Raw genomic sequence first — 18,298 nt, 5'->3', positions numbered from 1 at the left:
CCCTGAAATGCCTCACCATCACTGAACGAGCGGCTTCTCCCATCTCGCTTGCTATATACCCCGCTACGGCTCAACAGGGAGGCAGGTTTGGGCTTTTCTCTCTCCCCAGTTGCTGACAACCCTGCTAGCCATCTCAAGGTAACCGTCTTTCTCTTTTCTCAGCAAAAGCTGAGGCCATACCATTGCCTTCTAGGCACATCTGGTGGTAAAGCCTGGTTCAATCACTACCACCACCCAGTCTGTGGCAGGAGACGGCGGAGCCAGCAGCGGTGCTCTGGGCAATGCCAGAAAGTACCGTCACCCCAACAAGCTTTGAGCCTGGCAATGGACTACTCATGGCCCTCAGCCAAGCCTCAGGAGGACGGAAGAGCACCCACCAAGGGAGACCCTGGAAGACACATAGACAAGCTGGCTGGCACACAAGGCGCTCAGGTACAAGGCCCTCACAGGAAGCTTCTCTGCTGCTATCCCCCGTTGTCTGGAGGAAGAGGAGCAATGCTATGGAGAGAGAGGTCATGAGGGTCCCAGTGGCAGCTCTGTCACTCACCGAACAGTCATGATACCCCACCCCACCCTGCTCTCCGGGCTCACCGGCATTAAGCTGACTATGGAGGCACAATGCTTTAATACTTCAAACTCAAAAGGCCTGGATCTAACACAGATCTTCATGGTTGAGACACTCATTGGGTTCCTAATATTCATTACAGCATCCAGGGGAAAAAAATTAAGAGGCAAATCCAAGTTTCTTTATATTCAATGAAACCATCAGTTTATAGTGCTGGAAATGGCAGCATAATCATAGTTATAAACCCGTAATGCTTCAATATGTCACCGCAGCATGCTGAATTACAGAGATAGTAGAGACAAAGTGTTGCTCTTGCCTGTTTATTGGAATATTTCTCATACTGTCCACATTTTCAAAGGAAAAAAAATGAAGATGAATATTTTCCACTCATTATTTTCTACCAGCTCAGGATTCTGGAACCTGCCTGTTATTCATCTCCTGCTCTCCCACCCTGCCTCCAGCAGCGCCTTGCATGTAACAGGCTCCGAGAAGGTTTGCAGACAGTCCCACCTGTTCTAGACCTAACTACTCCTTCAATGCTTATAAAGACACGGCTTATCGGCAGAGGAGACTTTTGAACTGCAGTCTTTACCACCACCGGGCTGGGGCAGGATGAAGCTGAAAGAACAGCTCTCTCTGATAGGCTTCTCAGCCAATACTCTCTTCTCCCAGGACACCCCAAATCCTTTGTCAAAGCTGGTTAAGCACAAAACCTCCAGGGAAAAGGCGAACAAAAGGAGAAATCTTCCCAGGGTCTTAAAAACTGTTCCTGTCTCTGCACAATCGCTCTCTGCAGCTTGGCCACAGCCTCACCTTAAACGGTTTGTTCTGAGCTGTAGATTTTTCATTAATGAACCCACAGGGGGGTCTGCTGAAAGCTTCAAACCGACCCTCTTCAGAGAAGCGCACACTGCTGCCCACACCAGTCATGAGTGACCTTGGGGATGGTTGCTGCCCACACCAGTCATGAGTGACCTTGGGGATGGTTTAGAGACTGCAGAGGCTGGTCTGTGGTGAGGCTGTAAATATGTGGGGTGTGCAAGCAGAGAGGTGGGCAGAAGAGCTAGACCCCCCTCGACTCGGCCGCCATCCTCTCCAACAGTCTCTGTGAGGTCCTCTGCTAACAAACGGGCCATGAGTCTTAGTTAGGGCCTGTCTTAGTTGCTCTTCTATGGCTGTGATAAGACACCATGACCAAGGCAACTCACAGAAGACAGGGTTTACTGGAGGCGTACAGCTTCATAGGGTCAGAGTCCATGACTACCATGGCAGGGAACATGGTGCCAGGTGCCTTATAATGCATCGCAATCCGATCTGGCTACAAAAATCATGCAGATGCCGCATTTTCTCTTAAGTTGAAGGTATCTCGAAAGGGTGAGGTAGGGAGGGGAGTGGAGAAAGAGGAAGAAGAGGAGAAGGAGGAAGAAGAGGAAAAGAGGAGGCAGGAGGAGAAAACACAAAGGCAGTGTTTTGACTAGAGACAAGAAAACACCCCACAGAAGATAAATTCAAAACGACTTAAGCATACATTCAGAGGCGGCCTCCTATTACTCCAGCTATTAACCCATCACTTCTCCTCAGGCTAAGTCCTCACAACAATTCAATATTTACCTGACCTAAACCAGGGATGGGCCCCCTGCATGGCCTGGGGAGCCACTTGCAATTGACTTTCAGTGGCCAACAGCTGTAATCAAATAATGTGAGTGTCTAGCAGTAGGTTGATTAGGTTAGAGCAAACGCTTTGGCTCTCTAATTTAGGAAGCTGCAAATCTGAGCTTCCGCCTCTTCTTTGCACCCCACAGTCAGTGTCTGCACACAGAGCTGACCTCAGAAAATGTTTGATGAGTGAGTTAGTGATATACATCAATAAGTCAATGAATAAATATCATGTAGCTTCCACCCCCCCCCCAGCTCCAGGTGAATGCACCTTTGTTCATATCGATTCTCTTTCTCCACGTAACTACTGCATTGTGTCAGAACAAAGTTAGCCCCATCTATCTCCCAGAAGCCATTCCAGATTCCCCTCGGTTTGGATGAGAGCTCTGAGGCCTCAGAGCAGCTTTCTATCAGAATTAATATTTTCCTTCCTTGGGGATCTGCTCAGAAATGAACCACATCCTTCTGAATTCACAGTGAGTGTCTCAGCCCTCATTTCTGACTATATTTGGAGACAGAACCCTTACAAAACAATCAAGGTTAAATGAAGCCATAAAAGTGGGACCCAGACCTGACAGGGCTAAGTCTTTGTTAGAGGAGGCGCCCAGTTCAGTCCTCCAAATTCACATAAACTGAAAAAAAGAAAACCAACTCCACACATGTGTCCCCCACCTCCACATGTGTGCTGTGGCCTGCATGCTCCCAAACATACATACGCGCGCACACACACACACATACACACACACAAACACACAATTTCTAAGCCCCTCTTTCTGTTCAATTCAGTGACATCACAGATCCTACCTCTAGAGGGCTTAATGATGAAGATCCTGTACACACTGATTCAATCACTACATAACAGGCAGTCTTCTGGGTGCTTTTTATAGGAAGTCATTTAACTCTCATAATATTCCTGTGGTGTGGCTGGGTACTACTATCCCATTTCAGAGATGAAGAAGCTGAGACAGGGACAAGTCAGTTGTTCTACAAAGCCATTAAACTGTTGAGCTGGGATTCCACCTTAGGGTGTGGGAATTTATGTCCCTAGGGCTCTTGTTCTTAGTGACTGTCTCAACTGCCTGTCTTAGTTTCAGGGGGTTAGAGTCCATGACCATCATGGCAGGAAATATGGCAGCAGGCAAGCATGGCAGAGAGAGAGAGCTAACCCAAAATGGCACCAGACTTTTAAGCCCCCACCCCCCTGTGACACATATCCTCCAACAAGGCCACACCTTCTAGTCCTTCTCAAACAGTTCCACTAATTGGGAGACAAGTATTCAAACATAAGAACCAAGTATTCAAACATAAGAATAGGGGCCATTTCATACCACCACACTACCCAAAGAGGATGAGACCTTGCTTTAATCTCATTGTTGGGACCATTGTTGTGGCTGTCTCCCGTTAAGAATTCTTATTTAGTTTGGCCCACAAACAGTTCTTGGGGGACAATAACTTCACTGTAAATTCAAGGAACAATAGAAATGGACTTGGTACAATCTTGTGCATGGGAGTTAGCTCATGCTGTATTGCTGAGAACACTACCCTGTTCAGCAACATCAACACAGCAGGCACCAGAGAAAATGCCAAATATCAGAAGGCCAAGGCACATAGGAGGTGAGGCCTACAAACCAAAGAGCACAGTGATGGCAGAAACCAGTAACTGGTTCAGCTTTTGATTAGAGTCCATGATACCCACACTGCATGCAGGGACCCAAGAAAGACCAATTTTAACAGCAGCTGCCAACAACAGACTCAGAGGGACCTGCCCCTGACTGTGGCTACAGCCAAGGTGCAAAGACAGCCAGGGCAGAGATGCAGAAATTTCTGGAGCTCCTAACTTCCTTCAGCTGGAGCACAGTGAGGGCATGAGGTCTGGGCACTCATTTCTACGTAAATGACAGCCACAGCAGCAGATTTTCAGCAAAGCCATTCTCAAAGGGACAGATAAATGCTGCTACCTCATAAAATCACACAAGACTCTGTGCTATCAATTCAAAGCCTAAGGATCAGGTTGTGTGTGTGAAAGAAGCCTTCCTCAAGTCAGGCTGGGGATTCTAGGAGCCCTCTCATGGTCAAGGTCTGAGGGAGAGCAGAAGTTGTTCTCACAGGGCTGCCTTCCTGGAGGGCCTTGAGATCAAAACAGAGGATTTCCTGTCAATCATGAGGAACTAGGAATCCCGCGGCCAATCAACAGCCTACAGATGTCCAATAGGTGCATCCTACTCTCCAAGCTACAATGAAGAATCCCATCACTTAAATGTGGCGTGTAGTTGGAGGTGAGGGGAGACTTTGTTTAACAAATACAAGTACCAAGAGGTTCTCAGGTGTGTCACCCCGTGGACCACAGACTGCACGCCGCTGAGGATGGCCATGGATACGGCCCAAGACAAAAACCACAGACTTAAAAAAGGAGACTTTTTTTTTTTTTTTTTTTTTTACAGTTTTTCTTCACAAGACAATCCACCCGGTTCTTGAGTCTGAACTTGGCCGGTGACATCACATCACACTATCAAACAGTTGGACCCACTTGTGTTAGATCCCAAGGCAAGGTCCCAGCTCACCCCACCATCGAACTAAGCGTGCAGAGGCGGAGCCCTCGAGCCCATGTGCTTCCACCTAGAAAGACTATGCTGGCTATCAGGGAGGCAGAGTAAGAGAAACACAGAGTAAGTCCCTCACGCGTGAGCCTTCCTTCACAGGAGCTGTAATAACTTGCTTTGCTTAATTCCCCTTTTCCTGGGGCTTCTGTCAGCGCACAAAAAGAGCTTACTGGGCTTGGGCCAACAGCTATCGAGAAGTTCCTCTTGGCGGTACAAGGACCTTCTTCAACTCAGACATGACTATTCGCCGAACACTTAGCACATCCCGTTTTGCCTCATCTCATGAGTTTCTGTAGGGTCAGAATTCACGGGGAGGCACTTTTTACATTATGCAGAGCATTTTCCCGCTGGCCATTCCTACTTAGGTAGGTAAAAGGAAAAAGTGGTTACCGGTGTGGTGGAAAGGAACCTCTTTCCAGACGTCCAGGTAGGAATCACTGCTTCATGTTCACCAGAGGCCTCTGGCACTATCCCTGAGAACCCCCATGCCCTACAACCCTGCCAGGTGCCTAGCAGCAAGGAGACAGATGCACGGGAAAGACTGTCACACAGCATGGAGCACACAGAAAAACCTCAGCACCACAGGAGTAAGAGATGGCTGTACCAATGGGGTGCCCTGCCACCATCAGTACACCAGGCACACAGGAAGGGAAGCATCCACGGCTGCTCACAGGTGCTGGAGGCCCTGCTCAACCCCTACTCTTTTGGCCTTCTCCTCCCACCAAAGATTGGGAACATTCCAAGTGTTCTTCAGTTGAGTTCAAGCCTGTCCGTGTGGATTCTCCAGCCCCTGCATTACTTTTAAGTTGTAACCAAAGCCTCATAAGAAGCAACATAAAGGGAGGAAGGATTTACTTTGACTTGAGGTTTAGAGAATAGAGCCCACCATTTTGGGAAAGCCATGACGGCAGGCCACTCCATGGAGGGTGAGTGAGAAGTGGGGTGGGGTGTGTGGCCAGGATTTCTTACCTTTTCAGTTCTCTAGGGAACAAGATGAATAGACGAGAACAAGGCTTCGCTGTAACCCTAATAGCCCACTGCACCCTAAGTGACTCACTTCCTCCAGCTAGATTCTGCTTCCCAAAGGCTCCATATAACCTTGCAAACCAGCAGCACTAACCTAGAAGCCAAATGTTCAAACACATGTGCACTGGCTAGCTTTGCATCAGCCTGACACAAGCCAGAGTTATCTGAAAGAGGGGGAGCTTCAATTGAGAAAATGCTCCCATGTGTTCCACCGTGGGGCATTTTCTTAGTGGCTGATGGAGGATGGCCCAGCCCTTGTGAGCAAGGCCATCCCTGGGCTGGTGGTCCCAGGTTCTGTAAGAAAGCAAGCTGAGCAAGTCAGTAAGCAGCATCCCTCCAAGGCTTCTGCCTCAGTTCCTGCCTCCAGGTTCCTGCCCTGCTTGAGTTCCTGCCCGCGCTGCTTTTGATAATGAACTGTTAGATGGAACTGAGAGAAATAAACCCTCTCCTCTCCATGTTTTCATCACTATAACAGTAACTCTGACTACAACAACAAAAAACCTGTAGGGGACATTTTACATCCCAAATGTAACAGATCCTCCTGTAACTTTCTTCTTCCTGGCTCGGTTTTCTGGCTGGCTGGCACAGACAGTCAGAATTTTGACTCACTAAAACATTATCCTAATAATAACATAAAAATAACATAAAAGCTCCCAAACAGGAGGGAGCATTCAATAGCCTGAATCAAGTGTATTCGGTTTTGCTTTTAAATTCTTATTAGTATCAATATTGATGAGCTGCATGGCTCCTCAGCCTCCAGGCTGGCTTTTCCTCCCAACACTGCATCTTCCACCTCTCTCCCACACTCCCTTCCTGGGAAAGCCCAGCCCCTCCCACAACCCTCTTGCAGCAGATGACACACACATCTTCATCTCCCAGCCCTAACGTCTCTCCTGAGCATCGAACTGAGTTCTCAGCTGTCGGATGGACAGATGGTGACCCAATGCGCGTGCCGAGAGCAAGGCGGCCCCCTCCTGGCTGGCAGGACAAGGCTAAGAGAGTAAAGTCAGCAGTGTCTCTTCAGGATGTGTCCCTTCCTGTTTACCTGAGTGGCAGTGGCGGGGCACACCCTCCCTGACGCCACCCCTCACCAGCGGCCCCTCCAAAGGAGCGCTGCCAGGCTGTCAGCCGCTCTTCCTCTTCTGCCAGCCTCACATCCTGCTGTCTGCCTCAGTTCGTTCTGCTTCTCTGCAGTCTTTCCTTCTGCTTAGCTCTCTCTACTTGAAGCCCTCCGCATGTCCCTCCTGAGTCAATACAGTTGTTTCCTAACTGCCCCCGAGAGAATAGAATTTTCAGAGGGCAGGGCTTTGTTTCCAACCGTATCTGCCACCTCGTCCTGGATAGATGCGTGATAAATATTTAATGAGCAAAGGTTTCTCTACATCTCTATCTTCCACACTGCTAAAAAAGAAAAAAAAAAAAGCCATTGTTACAACAAAATGAACCAGATCGTGCCATGCCCCTGCAGGCCTATTTTTGTAGGTTCTCATCCAAGCCCCTACGTGTTATGGCTAGCTGGGCACATCGGTCCAACCTACCCTCTGCGTGTGCACTTTACCAAGGCGACCCTGAGCCATTCCTTGCCTTTGGTGCATTCTTTCCCCCCTGCACCTCTGTTCAGTAGCACTGTTCTCTCTTCTCAGAAAAACTCATCTTCCAATACCTTCTCTGACTGGAAAATTATTTTATTGATCAAGGCTTGGCTCCAAAGCCTTTGTGTTTTGTAAGCCTCCACCCCTCCCCAACCCAGAATCTCAGAGATATTTCCACTAAGAACCTACCATACCAATTCATGGTGGTTAGTTCTATGGGACCGCTGAGACCAAGATTCAGTAGCTGTGCAGTGAATACGCACACTGGCCGTCTCCTTTGGCCTGTGGGGTTGAGTGTGAATTTGTTATCCCACAGCAGCACAGAAAATGCAGCAAGTGTTCATCATCAGTTTGTTCCCAGGGATGCTGGCACCTTGGGGAGTTATGACACACACACACACACTTACACACACCACAGTTGATTCGCACAGCACCCAGGGAAGCACCTCCTTTTCACAGATAATAAAACTAAGGCAGCAAGTAGGTTACCATCCATCCTTCTGCCCAGTGGTAGTAACAGCAACGCAAACTGATTACTCTCTGTGAGACGCTGTTTCTCCCCAGTGCTTGCCCCAGAATCTATAGCAGACCCACCAAGTCAACATTGAAAGTAAGCGAGTGCCTTCCATCTGCAAGGCAGTGCTATAAATGAGATGACACAGGGAAAAACTGCCCTCTGCTTCTAATCCAATGCAAACAGGGCTGTGGGTGGAACCCGGGCAAGATGTTTAAAAGGCCACAAAATAACTCACAACTGAATTCTCTTTAACCAAAGAAACTAAACGTTTCCTAAAACTTGTTCCCCTCTTTAAATATAATTCGATACAATTTAATTGACAGGGGAGTCCCCATCAGCTACCGAGTACGTGATGCTATACCACGACCTAAATTTGCAGAAGCCTCCTACCATCCTCCAAAAAACTTTGTGGGTGTGTGTGTTGTGTTCATATAAATGTGCTCATGGGGAATGCACATGCCTGTAAGTACGCATGGTGGGGAGTAGGGGCTGGTCAGGTATCTTCCTCCCTATCTCTCTTCCACATTTTTAAAAGTTTATTTCTTTTCTTTTGCATAGATGCATGTTTTGCTTGCTGATGTGGACATGTGCCACAAGCATCAGATTCCCTGGAGCAAGAGTTAAAGACAGTTGTGAGCTGTGAAATGGGTGCTGGGAACCCAACCTGGGTCCGCCGTAAGAGCAACAAGTGCTCTTAACTGCTGCCCCATCTCTCCACCCACCACAGACAACTTAGTTACTGAGACAGGGTCCCTTACTGAAGTCAGAGCTCACCGATGGCTCACTAGCTGGCTAGCAAGCCCCAGGGGTCCTTTCTTCTCCACCTCCACAGCAGTGGCATACAGGTGCGCACAACCGGGCTAGCCTGGCTCTTTATGTGACTGCTGTCGAGCTGAATACAGGTCCTTGTGCCTGTACAGTGAGCACTTCACCAGCTGAGCCACCTCCCAGCCCCCAAATCTTATCTTAAAATGTATCTGTGGGTTGGATTAAGTTATTAAGATTCCATGCTAGTTAACAGAAAGCCTCAGAAAGGGTAACTGAAAAACCTTTCACAAGATTAAGCCCACCAGATTTCCATAAAACCAGTGGAAACTGTTATCTATCTCACGATATTAATTAATTGTTCAATTTATGTCAGAATCTCCCAAGTTTAAAAGCTTAGAGTCCAGAAACTTCTACATTCTTCACCGAAAACTTGAATTTTGATAACTATCTAAATCAGCCCCTGTGTTGAGGGAACACCAACGTTAAATCCACTCTAAGAATATGTTTTATATCTTTCTTAAAAGAAACCTTTCCTCTTATTGCCTCACTCAATCCAACCACACTTCCAATGTAGCCAGACCAAAGAAATAAGGTTGTTTTGTAGTTTGTTACTATTAGAAAGAAATAAGCAACAACAAAAACATAGTTCATGAGTGACCTTCCTTGTCCAGCACCACTTCCACACTGGAGATTCTAGGAGATAAAATCCAACCATCTCAAATAGAAGCAAAAGATAGCCAAGCACAGCTTTCTTCTCCGAAGAACCACACCCTCGCCCTTCCTCACCCTCCGTTACAAAGCTCAGTTTATCGGAACGATGCTGAAGTGACCGCTGACCAAGCTTGTGACTTCTTGGCAGTCCATGCGTGGAGACTCGGGACATGTTCCTATGCACAGGCGGGGTCACAGAAGTGCGGGGTCACAGAAGTGCGGGGTCACAGAAGTGCATGGCCTGTGGGGCTGCAAACACCTCCAGCCTCTCCACAGTGGAGCAAGTGGAGGTTCAGTCACTGCTGTGTCCCCAGGTTTAACGTCACTTCTAAATAATGTCAAGAATTTGTTTTCATTTGACTTCTCTGATGTTTCCAATTTACCTCGTTTAAGATTAATAAAGCAATTACAATACTCCCAATTAAGAAGCTACTTTAAAATGCACTTTCAATTCCAGTTGGTGAGCAACTCACTTAATTATTTCTATTTGTTTTTCTTCTTGAGTGGGTAACTTCTCTTGCAGCAGTTCAGACTTTTTTTTTTTTTTTTTAGGATAAAACTGGGGCCAATTTCCTCCTAAAATGCAGCCTCAAGCTCATCTACCCAACATGCCTCCCTGGGCAGAAGAGCAAGCACAAATGACTCTCAGATCTTGCAAACCACCCTATCTTATTCTTCCGCCAGATGTAACTCTTCAGGAGAGAAATGTTCACTGACGCCCAAAAGTCCTAGTGGCCACTGTCTCTCTACTTCCTAGGGTTTGGGTTACAGGTGTGTGTGCCTCTGTGCCTTGCTTCCCACTCTGGCTTCATTTGACCATTTGTAGACTCCAAGAGAGCAACGTTACTGAAGATGTCTCTTAAATAAAGGTGTTAAAGACAGGAGAGATAGTCAAAATCTCCTCTTGGTGTATTCACAAATTACAGGTGGTGATACATACAAAAACTGTCTGCACCACTTTTTCCACTCCTTTAAGCACATGTTAGCTAGGGGATCATGAACCCCTGTCGGAAGCACATGGAAACTGCATGGAAAGCTGTTATAACTGTTAGAAAGGGGCAGTGAGCATTCGTGTCACTGGCAGGGGTATCAGGGAGCAGGCACCTCTTTACTCTGAGCAGGTGAGAGTCAGGCAGCATCCCATTCTAACGCCAGGGATGTCCATTATCTATTCAGTCCAAGCTTCAGGCACCCTGGTCTCTAATTTACCCAGGATTATTGACTTTTCTGTGAACTCACAGAAAAGTATGTTTATGGCCCTTTCTGGTCACAATGCCAGAGCTCCTTTATGTCGTGGTAGGGAAGGCCCATTTTCAAACTGCTTGATAACCTCAGCTTCAAGGGGCATTTTTTGAGTTAACTATCATAAAACAGTATGCTGGGTATTGGAATCATCACGTCCTGGCTTACTAAAAGAAAAGCCAAAATGAAAATGACAAGTGGCTTAATAGTGCCATCCTTCAGGCTCCTCTTCTATTCCATAAGGATAAAAATGGGATATGTCATGCACACTCACTGTGAGCAATAAATGAGGGAACATATCTAAGGTATGGAAATAGGTGTTGGCACATACAAAGCGTGATCTAGGCATTTGCAGTATTACTGACAATTTGGAAATGTTAATCAATCAATCAGATTTCAGCCAGTTTAACATTGCGTCCCATCTTTTCTCACTCATCTGTGGTTAGTGATAGTTGAACGGCTTGTTCATGTGGACACAGACCAATAAGTAGATAAGTGTTATGTCAGATCCAGGAGACTATACGTCTTACAGATGTTGCTGTGTGTCTTGGTGGAAGGCGACTGTGACTGTAAATAACCTAAAAAGCCTATTCATTCGGCTATTTCTTTTCTTCGGTTCAGAAGCAGAGATCCCAGTGACCTATTTAGATATACTGTCACCCTGTGTGATTATTTCAATTATCAAACACTGAATGAGCTTCCAAAATCGGGCAAGGAAAAAAAAAAGAGGCAATCTGAAAGGTCACTTTTCTCATCAGTATCAATAAATAACAATAGATTTTAAACTGAACTAAAACTCTGTATTCAGAGAGTTTTGTGTAAGTGGTCTGCATTTAAAACTTCTGAGAAGTTTTGTGTATTTCCCTGGGAGCAAAAACTGAATGTCCTTATTTATGCACTTCCAGGGCATGCAACAGAACCAAATGATAGAAGGGAGAGATGGAAAAAACAGCTAAGAGCTTGGAACCCAGCAATTCCTAAAAGTCCTCCTTATTGTGAGTGTACGTTCCTGGATTCCCACTGGATGTTTAAAATCATGAACAATATCAAATCCCACATACTATACTTTGCTTTATCCTATACATAGTCACCTGTGATAAAGTTAAATTTACATGTTAGGCATAGTAAGGACTTAACAATATCAAACAATAAAACAGAACATTTATAACAATGTGCTATAATACACAGGTTCTGTATATTATCTCACGGGATCCTATTGCATTATATACTGGACAAAAGGACAACTTATATTCCATGCAGGCAGAACTGGGAAGGTTGGTGAAAGACCTCCTCATGCTACTAAAAATACTCGCCTTTTGTTGCTTATTCTAGAATTTCCCACTTAATATTGTCAGGCCACAGTGATAACTGGCAACTGAAATCACGGAAACAAAACTGCAGAGAAGGGCCGACTACTGTAACAGAGGTCCCTGCAACAAACTACAATAAAAGCGTCCACGATATGGAAGAAATGGAGCCAAACAGAAGTGATACAATCTGTCCAAAGCCATGAAGCATGTAAGGGCAGAAAGCTGACCTTGAACTCTGTTCATGCTGTAAAGAATGCAGAGCCGTTGTTCTCCTTTGAAGGACTTCTGGAAGCACTGAAAAAAATATCTCAGACACTAAGATCAGAATAGCATAGCTGCTTTTCTCCACTTCCAATCAGTGCCTACTGGGGTCATGATCTTCGTCTGCACTCACTGTTACTCTCCGGAATTAAAGGAACCCCAAGTCTCTCTGCTTAGCCTCATCTCTTCTGGCTTGCTGCAGGAAATCTTTCTTCTGCATCCCAAAGCTTTCAGGTTTTACCCTGTCAATAAGCTGAGCTTCCAGCCTGCTTAAATCACCAAAGGCTTTGTTGAGGAAAAATATGCTAGAGTTCTGGGAGTTTGGGACCTTGTTGACCAGGTTCAGCTTGAAATCATGGATTTCAGATACAGCATTGCAGGAAAAGCTTCTACTCAACAACATATAATTTTTTTTCCTCAATAAAACTCCAGGACATTCACTCACATCTACAAACCAGCTGATCCCTCAGAAAGTACTTGTTTCTATCTTCTGGCACACAGGTCATGACCCAAATGAGACCTCACAGGGCTAAATTCAGAAAGAACGGTCACGGGTGCGCGGACTCGGAAACAGGGAAGTGGGAAGCACAGCCGGCCTGGCATTACACTCCCGCTGCAAACTCTTCGCTGGGTCCCACTGCCTGACAGGAGACCCTCAAGACTCCAAGTTATCTGTCCTACACATCGATCTGTTGCAGTCATATGTTCTGCACTCCTCAGGCTATGATCTCTGGTGAGTCCAATCATGTGACCATCTCCACATCTCTGTGAGGGATATCTCTGCCACCCCCTCCCACCCTAAGCATCACCCTGTCTCTGAAGCCCTTCCCGATTTCTTCCCCAGCCTCCCCAGACCACCTCCAACTGGATGTGGCCTTGACTTTTCATAACTCATCCACCCACAGTGATTGTTTTCTAAGTGGGGTGAAGTAGGAATTGGGGTGTCCTTTTTCTTGCTTTCCCTCAACATCAGATGAGCATTTTGCTATGAATCAGATGCTGCACTAGTGGCTAAAAATGTCAAGGATCCTTACCCTCACTGAGCTTACAATGTATGATGAAAGGTTGCCTCTAGAGGCAACAAGAGCACAGGGGAGAGAAGAATTTGCTGATCAGAGAAGTATGAGCTGATGATGCTTAGGCTATACCTTAACATTGTTCCGGGGGGAGGAGAGAATATAGCTCTAGTATTTAAAAGCAAAATGTAAGCAAGAGGCCTTGGTTTGAAGTGGGTACAAGTATTCATTGTTTATTGAATAAACACAGCAGAGATACCCAAAACTATTGTCTTTGCGACAAATTCTTCATGACCTTCTGCATCTGTGGCAGTTCCATCCCGATACCAACTTCCTAAGACTTAGAAAATCCTCCTTATTGTATACACAAGGAAACTCACACACACACACACACACACACACACACACACACACACACACAAAACCCCTCGAAGCTATCAAGTGTCAGAGCCCACCCTGAGTTCTCAATAATGAAGAAGTTCACCTTTGAAGAGTAATTTGTAGAGCACAGTCTAGGTCCTCTTGCTATACATCTGGATGGACCACTCCAGTCACCCCTCAAAACCCAGGAGGCTTCTGGGAAAGCATACGGAGGCAAAAGAAGAAAGCAACTGAAGCCATCGTCCACAAAGATTTTGGACACAGCAGGGTCCCCTAGCCCTCCATGAGCCTGGAAAGAGTCTGCTCAGGATAACCATTTTCAGAGGCTCCAAATGAAGAGAATGACAAAAGGCAGCCCGAGGAGAGCCACCCAAAGTCACTGCAACCCAAGCCAGGCTTATAAAAGCTATCCTAGGGCTCAAAGAGTTGAATTGGATCTCTGGCTTCCCAGGACAAAGCATTTCGGTTTTGATGGAGTTCTTTTCTCTCTCGTCTTTTGTCTGGTCATTTTCTCAATTTCTCCCTTTCTAGTTGAGGCTTTTTCTGTAATACTTATATTGGGCACAGCTTTCTCCCCCCCACCCCAAGCTCAGACTATTATATCTCGCTATTGTGGTGTTCTTTTTCCTCTGAAAGCAATCAAAAATGAAAATCCACATTTCAGAACAGTGTCTATTAAATATGCACCTTTTGTGGGTTAAAAAAGGAAAGCACTCTCTGAGGGCTGATTTCAGCTGTGTTTCACCTACAGATTAGATACTGGGTGAGACTTGTGCTCCCTAGCAGGCCATTTGCATCTGGTAATTGAGAAGGAGGTCAGGATGTCTGATGTCTGGAGTTAGAAGCAACTTATTCTAAGGAATACCTTAATCTAAAGTATTGCTAGTCAAACTGTGGTCCTTATGCCAGCAGCAAAGGCTTCACCTGGGAGCTTATTGAATATGCACCCTCGGGGCTGAAAAGACGACTACAGAGTTGAGAACACCTAACACTCTTCTAGAGGACCTGAGTTCAAATCCCAGCAACCCAGTTTGTACAGCTCATAACTGCCCATACCTCAAGGTTCAGGAGACCCAGCGCTCTCTTCTGGTCTCCTAGGGAACTGGTGCAAACGTGGCAGATACTAGAAATGAAAATTCCCAGGGAGCACCCAAAGCCAGTGGAATCTGAATCTGTCTGTTGACAAGATCCCAGGTTATTTGCACACATGTGGAAGTTTTCAGAGCAGGGTTTTAGAGTAAAGGTAACCACAGATTTCTTGTCCAAATAAGTAAACCTATTTAGTCAACGGCGACGGCTTAGGATGTCCCCGCTGTCCTTTCCTGCCCAGACTGTGCATTCATGCAGGAATCCTGAAATGATAAGTATTCCTCTGAATATCAGTATCAGACAAAAGAGAGTTGAAGGTGAGATCAGGCTGGTGACCACCATTCTGTAGCAGATGAGCCCTAGAATGAAAGGGTTCTGACACTGAGGGGTTACAGGGAACCCTTACTCCCTCTGTTTTCAAGGCTCTGGGAAGGGATAGAGAAAGACACCACTGTACAAACTGCAAAGGTGACTGGTGAGTCCGACAGGTCTTGGTAGGCTGAACTGAGAAAGTCCTAAAAACAACACTGGATGAAACCAAGAGCATAGCCTCTCACTGCACCCCCTGCTCAGACCTCACACAGCCAAGAACAACAGCAGACACATGGAGATGGACTCCGATTAGCTCATTTGTCATCCACATGCGAGCCAGGGGTTAGGAAGACAGAAAATGATGTGGACCTGGTTGGAAGGACTGGGAGCTAGGACTGAAAATCAAGGTAAGAGAAAGAGATCCAGGCCTGTGCAGTGGTGGCCTGCATACTGACTCCCATCGTCTCAGGAGGCAGTCAGTATCAGCGGAGGAGAGAGTCCTGGCAGGCCACAAAGACCTGGTCTGGGCTCACATTTGACCTTGTCCTCTGTGAAGATGCCTGCCTCCAAGAGACATCTAGTAAAAACTGAAATAACACCACAAAAAGTTACTCTTTAAAAAAATAATAATAAAGTAAAAACCTCCACCCACCCGCCCACCCCAACCAAAGCAAAAGTAAAGGCTTTCTCCACAATTCTGACTCCTCGCACACCACAATAAACAATTGTGTGCCCTAGGCATCATATGGCTGCCCATGTGGGATGCCTCAATTACTTACTGCTCTGTGTTAAGGCCTGCGTTGTCATTCTCCTCCCCCAGCTTTGCTAAATTTTCACTCGTTCATTCAGCCTATCAGAGACCTTCAAAGTCTCTGAAACAGCAATATTTAACAACATGGAAATGCTTCATTTATGCCAAGCAACCCTTGTTTCTCGTGTAATGGCAAGCTACTCAGGCATCCACAGCATTTTGGCTATGAGAATGCAAATCTGTCCTTCACATGCCCACATCAGCAAGCTCTCAAGGAATACTTGGAACAGACAGACATGGTGGACAGTGGTGCATAAGGGAGATACTTCAGGGGAGTCATTCAGACAGAAAGTTCATCTGTCTTTCTCCACGACAACCAAAAGATGCCCTCTCTCTTGAAATCCAATATGTTACAGATTTGCTGCCTACAGAGACTGGGGCTATCAATTTTATTTCGGAACTTCCACTTCATAGAAGAGTACTTGACCTGATCCCCCCTGTAAATCAGACCTCTCAGGAAGCAATCTTCCACAAACACACCCGAAAGAAAGCCCTACAAGCCTCCCCCACCCCCAACAGCCAACCTGGTGCCTCAACACAGCGTCTCCAAGAAAGAGAAAGTTAACTTTCAAATAAACCTGTCCTTCAACTAGTCTGACCATATTTTCAGGCCCTTCACATTCTTAAAGGTGGATATTCTAAGGCTGTTCAAATACAGAAGCCCAAACCTGACCTGTCTGCAGAGGGCAAAGACCAAGGGTCAAGTATCCACAAATATACCGCTTTTCTTTCTTTCTTTTTCTTTCTTTCTTTCTTTCTTTCTTTCTTTCTTTCTTTCTTTCTTTCTTTCTTTTTTCTTTCTTTCTCTCTCTTTCCTTCCTTTCTCTCTCTCTTTCTCTCTCCTTCCTTCCTTCCTTCCTTCCTTCCTTTTTCTTCTTCTATCCCCCTTTTTCCTTTCTTGGCCAAAATGAAAATAATGGACCAGGCTTTTTGTCCTTCCTTCAAAAAAGCCCAACCGGACTGCCAGAGGGTGTGCGAACCTACACTGATTCCACACATTTTTCTGTGAACGCCAGGGGTTTTGCAGAAGGCTGGGACACGGGGATTCTGTTTCTCAGGCACCCCTAAAGTCTGCATGTATGCAGAAGGCGCAGTGCTGTCCTGTCAGCACAGGCTCCCCTCCCTGCTGGGCCATCCAAGGTTCCCCCCATCACAGCGGGGTCACTCACCACCCGTGAGCTGCGCAGGGCCAAAGCACAGCGCCAGTTGAAACCACAGGATCACTGCCAAGAGTCTCTGGGGGGACTGAGGCTGCTGTTGCTGCAGCTGCTGCTCTAGAAATCCATCTCCATTGCTCGGGTTCATTCCATGATACATCTTTCATCCACAGAGGGCATCCAGCTTGCAAGAGTCTGCAACCAGGAGCGGAACACGACAATACCCCGGGGTTGTCCGGGCTCTGGGGCCACGCTCTCCTTCCTCCGCCCTGGGGACCGGCGCCTGGGCTTTGCGGGCTCCATCCCGGTTCGCCCCTACGCAGCCCCCGCCCCCTTTCCACTGCGAGATCCTCCCTGCCACCCCCCATGCAGGGTCCAGAGAGTAGCAGCCACCATGGGATACTGCGCGTGCGGGAGGGATGGAGGAGGGGAGAGGGGACAGGGGTTAGTGCACACTGGCTCTACGCTGCTCCCTGGGATTCAGCGGTTGTGATCATGGCAGGACAGTCTAAAGCCTTCTAGCATCAAGCGGCTGAGGAAACACTTTTCCCGGGGCCTGTACATTTCACTCTCAGGAATCTCACAATGTGCCCCCTGCTGCCCCCCGCTACTTCTCTGCTTTCCCAGGGATTGGGAGGGTCCTATTGCCCCCAGTCCTCTAGGAGATCTGAGCTGTGATTTTTATTTTAAAAATTCCTCCCTTAAGGGTACTGAGCCAGAAGCCAACTCGCCCAGCCCGGCCTGCGCGCGCCTCCCCAGGGCAGGCAAGCCCCTTCCGGGCTCCGGCTCTTCTTACCTGTGGGTCTCATGCATGCAGCTTCCTTCCCTCCTCCGCCTCCTCCCCCCGCTAGTCTAACCCGCATCTGTGCGCGACCTCTGCTGCCGCCGCTGCGCGAGCCAGCGAGCGAGCAAGAGGGAGAGCGAGGGAGCGAGACGGAAGGCTCGGCGGCTGCCGGGCTACACCGCCCCCGCCCGTCCCGCCGCGCGCTCCCTCCCCGGGCTCCCCCGAGCGGCCGGGGGCGGGGGTGACGAGGGCCAGGGCTGCGGGGCTGCGCGCCCCCGGGGAGGCGCCCGCGTCCCCGCTACCTGAGCTCGGGAGCGCGCGGCGGCGGCGCGGAGCAGGGGAGGAAGGGATGGGGCCGGGGCGCGCGCGCGGGGGTATGGCCGGGGCGCGCGGGCCAGCACGCGCCTCGGCGGATCCCAGCCAGCGCCGGTAGCGGGGGGATAGGGGGGAGATGGAGAGGGCGGAGGAGGACGCTGCGGCCAATGGGAAGCCGGCGCGCC

The 18,298-nt window shown here is 47.7% G+C and overlaps 1 protein-coding gene across 2 annotated transcripts in view; it reads right to left on the bottom strand.

The window, feature by feature from the left end:
• Positions 1–18,071, bottom strand: part of Susd4 (sushi domain containing 4) — a 119,933-nt gene extending 101,862 nt beyond the window's left edge. The window contains exons 1-2 of one of the 2 annotated variants that reach the window (XM_060364851.1): positions 17,811–18,071; positions 17,027–17,209 (exon numbers count right to left, since the gene is read on the bottom strand). In XM_060364851.1, coding sequence (XP_060220834.1) covers positions 17,027–17,174 — 148 coding nt within the window. In that variant the 5' untranslated portion in view covers positions 17,175–17,209; positions 17,811–18,071. The remainder of the gene's footprint in view (positions 1–17,026; positions 17,210–17,810) is intronic. The other variant, XM_021633632.2, reaches the window with a different exon arrangement.
• Between the last annotated feature and the right edge of the window lie 227 nt (positions 18,072–18,298).

Source organism: Meriones unguiculatus, chromosome 11 (assembly GCF_030254825.1).
Source record: "Meriones unguiculatus strain TT.TT164.6M chromosome 11, Bangor_MerUng_6.1, whole genome shotgun sequence".
Classification (NCBI taxonomy): Eukaryota; Metazoa; Chordata; class Mammalia; order Rodentia; family Muridae; genus Meriones; species Meriones unguiculatus.
The sequence above is the reverse complement of the archived record's forward strand: the minus strand, read 5'-3'. Positions and strand labels throughout refer to the sequence as shown.